This window comes from Gekko japonicus, unplaced genomic scaffold (assembly GCF_001447785.1).
Source record: "Gekko japonicus isolate JY-2015 unplaced genomic scaffold, Gekko_japonicus_V1.1 scaffold1911, whole genome shotgun sequence".
NCBI classification, from domain to species: Eukaryota; Metazoa; Chordata; class Lepidosauria; order Squamata; family Gekkonidae; genus Gekko; species Gekko japonicus.
In genome coordinates, this window is record NW_015170945.1 from 151,335 (window position 1) to 155,857 (window position 4,523).

At 54.8% G+C, this 4,523-nt stretch overlaps 1 protein-coding gene across 1 annotated transcript in view; it reads left to right on the forward strand.

Moving 5' to 3' along the window:
* Positions 1 to 4,523, forward strand: part of CLUH (clustered mitochondria (cluA/CLU1) homolog) — a 65,567-nt gene that overhangs the window by 54,739 nt on the left and 6,305 nt on the right. The window contains exons 24-25 of the mRNA XM_015418890.1: positions 1,754 to 1,847; positions 2,515 to 2,649. Of these exons, the coding sequence (XP_015274376.1) occupies positions 1,754 to 1,847; positions 2,515 to 2,649 (229 nt within the window). The remainder of the gene's footprint in view (positions 1 to 1,753; positions 1,848 to 2,514; positions 2,650 to 4,523) is intronic.

The window sequence follows — 4,523 nt, forward strand, 5'->3', positions numbered from 1 at the left end:
CCGGCGTTCTTTTTTTGGCCCCCCCCCCCCCCCCGCCTGGCCGGGAGGTGAAGGTAGCCAGCCTGTGCAGCCCTTGGGCCTGTCCCACACCCTCGCCCGTGATGTGAGCGGCTCCCCTCTCCACGGCCTGGCTTGGACTGCTTCACCACGCGTGAGAGGGGGGTGCCTCTGCTCTGCATCCATCTCCCTCTCTTCTCGGTGCATAATCAGGTCTCCTCTTAGGAAGTAAGCAAAGGCTTCATGATCTCCCCCCCCCCTCACCTGAGGGCAGACCCTTTTTGATGTCAGCCTCCGCACCCGGCATCTTTCCCAGCACTGCCCAGCAGTGGGGCACACACCAGGGCTGGCTGGCCTCACCAAGGCCAGAAGCCCCCTTCAGGTTCTCCCCGGGGGCACTCGGGACAGCTGCGGCAATGTTCTGCTACCCAGTGGAGATGGCAGCCGCCTGGTCAGAAGGGACCCTTCACCTCTGTTCCCGGTGGGCATGAGCCTCTTTGTTAGACGGTTGACTCTCTAGAAGGGAGCGCTGTTCCTTGTGCACGGGACAGATGCCACGCCAGCCGGCCTTCCATATTGCAAGGGGTAGGACTGAAAGGGGAAACTCTTTGGAGTCAGCTTGACTCCTGCCTGCCTGCCTGGGGCTCCGTGTTCGTGGCCGAGTGGCGTGAGTGGCAGCCCTGCTGGGAAAGACCGAGAGGTCAGACCAGGCCAGCCTCCCGCTTCCGACCCTGGGCAGCCAGCTGGCCCCAAGGCGGCCCCCCCACCCCACTCCCCAGCGACTTAGTCTACACCCAGAAGACACAGAAGAGCCCTTTAGCCTGGGAGGGGAACCGTTTCTCCAGGAAAGCCAGCAGAATGAAGCCCTGTAGCGGTGGGTCCCATAACGTCACTGGGGGTGGGGGTGTGACGCGCTTCCTTAAGTCTGTTCTGGATCTGCCACCTATTGATTTAATTGGAGGCTCTCTGGTTCTGGTAATGGGGGGGGGGGTTCTCTGGGCACCACCACCCTCCAGTGTCCACTTTTATCAACCCTTATCACATGGATTAACTGAAACATTCCAGTGGGGGTCCAGTGATGTTTTAATTAATGGTTTTCCTCCCATTTTTTACCTGCTTTGGAACTGAACCAGATGGGTTGCTCTATGGCTGGCCTTTGTTGTTTGTTTAACAGTGTTATTAATTTTACTGTTCTCCAATTGGATTCATGTCCCACCCCCTTGCTCAAGCTTCCTTCCTTTCCCTTTGGGGTTTCCAGCGGGGGCAGTATAATGGTTTAGTTACTTGTTTATAATTTCAGTTCCTGTACCGCCCTTCCCTGAGTTCACAGGGTTCAGGGTGCTGGACAACAAAAAATACAATATAAAACCAAGAATAAAACAGTTAAGTTAAAGTGAAAAGAGCATCCAGTGGGGTAGATACAGTAGGTGTGACTGTCCCGCAGAGTGGGAGGAAGCAAGTGGGGGTGGGGAGTGCCAGTCAGGACGGGGCCCGTTGCTGTCCTCAACCGAAAGTCTGGCGGAACATTTCCGCCTTACAGGCCCTGCGGAACTGCATGAGGTCCCGCAGGGCGCAGATCTCCCACCTGGCAGGGTGAGGGCTTGGGAAGGGGATGGACGCCCCCTGTGGAGCTCCTAGCTGTGATTTTATCCCTCCGCGGTAGGGTGGGGGGTGGTTGAGGCGTGCCCGAGATTTCCCCCCACTGCTTTCAAGCACACACAGAAGCGTTTCTCCGTCTCTCTTCCTTCTTGGGCAGCCACCACTTGGTCGCCCGCGTGTACGAGAGCAAAGCGGAATTCCGGTCGGCTCTGCAGCACGAGAAGGAAGGCTACACAATCTACAAAAACCAGGTCAGGCTTCCTCCTCTGCTTGGCTGGGACTGTTGCCCGTAAAAAGCTAGAAAAGAGACCCAAAGAAACCAATACCTGTTGTTAAAAGTGTTGAGTTGCTTGTCTCTTCATGGTCTGGGGAGGGCAGTTATGGCATTTTCACAATTGGTTCAACTTCTGGAAATGCAGCAGAAGTCCTGACGGGAGGGGGGAATTCTCACAGGGTGTCAGTCAAGTAAAGGAAGATGAGGAGCACCAGTGGAAGAACTTTGATTTTAAGGCTCTTTCTCCTCTTTCCGCTGCCCCATGTTTCTTAGTCTAGATGTGTGGTCTGCTTTTATTAGAAATCCTTTAAGGGATGTGGACCTGTACAGAATTCACAATGGCTGGGGTCACTTCGAACAGAGCAGGGTATGAAATCCGGAGAAAGGCTTTTGGAGTCTTACAAAGAGTTCCGCTCCCAGTTAGGGAAATCCAAGGCCTGCGGAACTTGCCTTTTGAACACTGACTAGCCATTGGGTTGTAAACTCCGATGAGAGGTTGAGAAGTGAGCCTTTCACACAACTCAGGAATTCCTGGGCCGGTCTGTAGCTGCAGGGTTCCAGTGGTGAAAAGGAGCCTTATTGTGCCTGTTTTTGTCCATGCAGCCCTGATCTTTTGTGTTCCTCAAAAACTGTTTCCTCCTCAGCTTGGTGAGCATCATGAGAAGACCAAAGAAAGCTCCGAGTACTTGAAGTACCTGACTCAGCAGGCCGTGGCCTTGCAGCGCACAATGAACGAGATCTACAAGAACGGCTCCAGCGCCAACATCCTGCCCTTGAAAGTGAGCACGGTCCCCGGAGGGGGGGGGTGCCGAGGCAGAGCCCGCTGCGTTCGCCCCTCTGTTACCTTCTCCCCCCCTTCCCCCCCCCCGGGAAGCTGAGCAGAGCCGGAGCTCCGTTTGCAAGAAGGGAACAAGTGATCCATCGGGCCCTTCGGAGCACTTGGGTGGGGGGGGGTTTGCTGCTCAGTACACTCTCTTGCATTCTAGCACACGTGCCGGTTTGTTTTACCGGTATTTTTCAGTTCAGGTGTACTGGACCCAAAAAAAGTTTGGGATTTCCAGAAAATTCTGAATCCCAATATTGGTATTGTATTCAGATGGGGGGGGTGGCAATCCCAATTTCTTTCGGGTCCGATAGACCCAAGAAGAAGAAAGGGAACTCTCCCCCCCCAACCCCCCAACAACCCCGAGTAGCAGCAAAGCCACAAAAAGCAGCTGAGTGCTGGAGCAGACCCCTCCCCTGGTCAGCTGTTGGTTTGTTTTTTGGGCTTTCTGCTGCAGTCCATTTGCCCGGGGTGCTGAAAGGGGTTGCAGGAGACAGCCCAGCAAACCGCTGGCCCGGCCAGGGGCGCCCTGCTTTCCGCTGGCCCAGCTGACCTGTGGGCCGGCCTCTTCAGTCAAGGGTCCTGCAGGGAGCCCGGAGCCACGAACTCCTGCCTCTCCACTCTCCTTTGGATCTACTCCAAACATAGCCAGGATTTTTTTGGGGGGGGGGGTCCCAAAATATCCCAGCTACCTTTGAGATGCTGAAATAGACCCCAAAACTACCAGCGAGGTATTTTTCAGTTATATTTTCGGCTCAGGTAGATCCAAACGCACACCCCTGTTGCATTAGTTTATGTAGATCTCTTCTCCTCACGACTCAAGACTGACTGCGGTTTTTATCACTGCGCTTTCTCTCTGTGATTCCTCTGTGAGGAATGGTCCCTTGTGGCCAACTAAGGATTCGAATCTGGAAGCTGCGCCCTGTGTCGAGGACTCTTGGGGAGATAAGCGAGGGCACCTAAAATGAGGGGTGTGGGTGATCTGTCCGTAGAAAGTAAATGGCGGCCAGAATAAGGCTCCTTCAAGCTCCACTGCGATGCAGAAAGGGGTTCATCCTGTCCCAGGGGGCCCACGTCCCTGCTCTGGCGTCTCAGGGTGCTGTCCGGTCTCCCACAGCTATTAATCCAATACACGTTTAGGCAAAGTAGTATTTTATTAAAGCTATGATAGAGCAGGAACAAGTTCACTGTCCAGAATGCCTGGGCCAGGGTGGGCAAGGAATAATGTAAGACATTCAAACAGGGTAATAACCAATAATCTCCCTTCCCGCCGAGCGGGCAGACTCCAGATTACGCGCTCAAAAGCCTGAGAAGCAACGTTCCTTAAAACCTAAACAATTACAGCTTCACACGGTGCAGTTCATTATACATTTGGCAAAGCAGCTCCCACACACACCTGTTAACCTTGCAGATAAGCATTGCCTAGCGTTTACAGACAGGAATGTATGGGACAAGATCATACACAGGGAAGATAGGGCATGCGCAGATGCCAGGGGAGAAGGGGGGGGAACTAGCTGCTTCCCAGTCTCCTATGGCAGCTAGCTGACAGGTGCCTGGGTGGAGCAGAAGGGGAAGGGGCTCGTGGCAAGATATGGCTCTGCTGGTCCCGGCATTCGTTGCTGCTGGATGGGTGTCAAGGAGGAGCAGCTGCCACCAGCTGCCCACCTCTTCCTGCCCAGCAGCACCCACTGGGCAATGGTCCTTTATCGGCTGACTGTCCGCCACTGCTCTTCCTCACCGTGGTTCTTTTCTGCCAGGCCCCAACCAGCATGACCCTCTCCCTTTAAGAAGGCCAGAGCCCCCCCCCCCCCCGCGCCACCCAACGGCCCG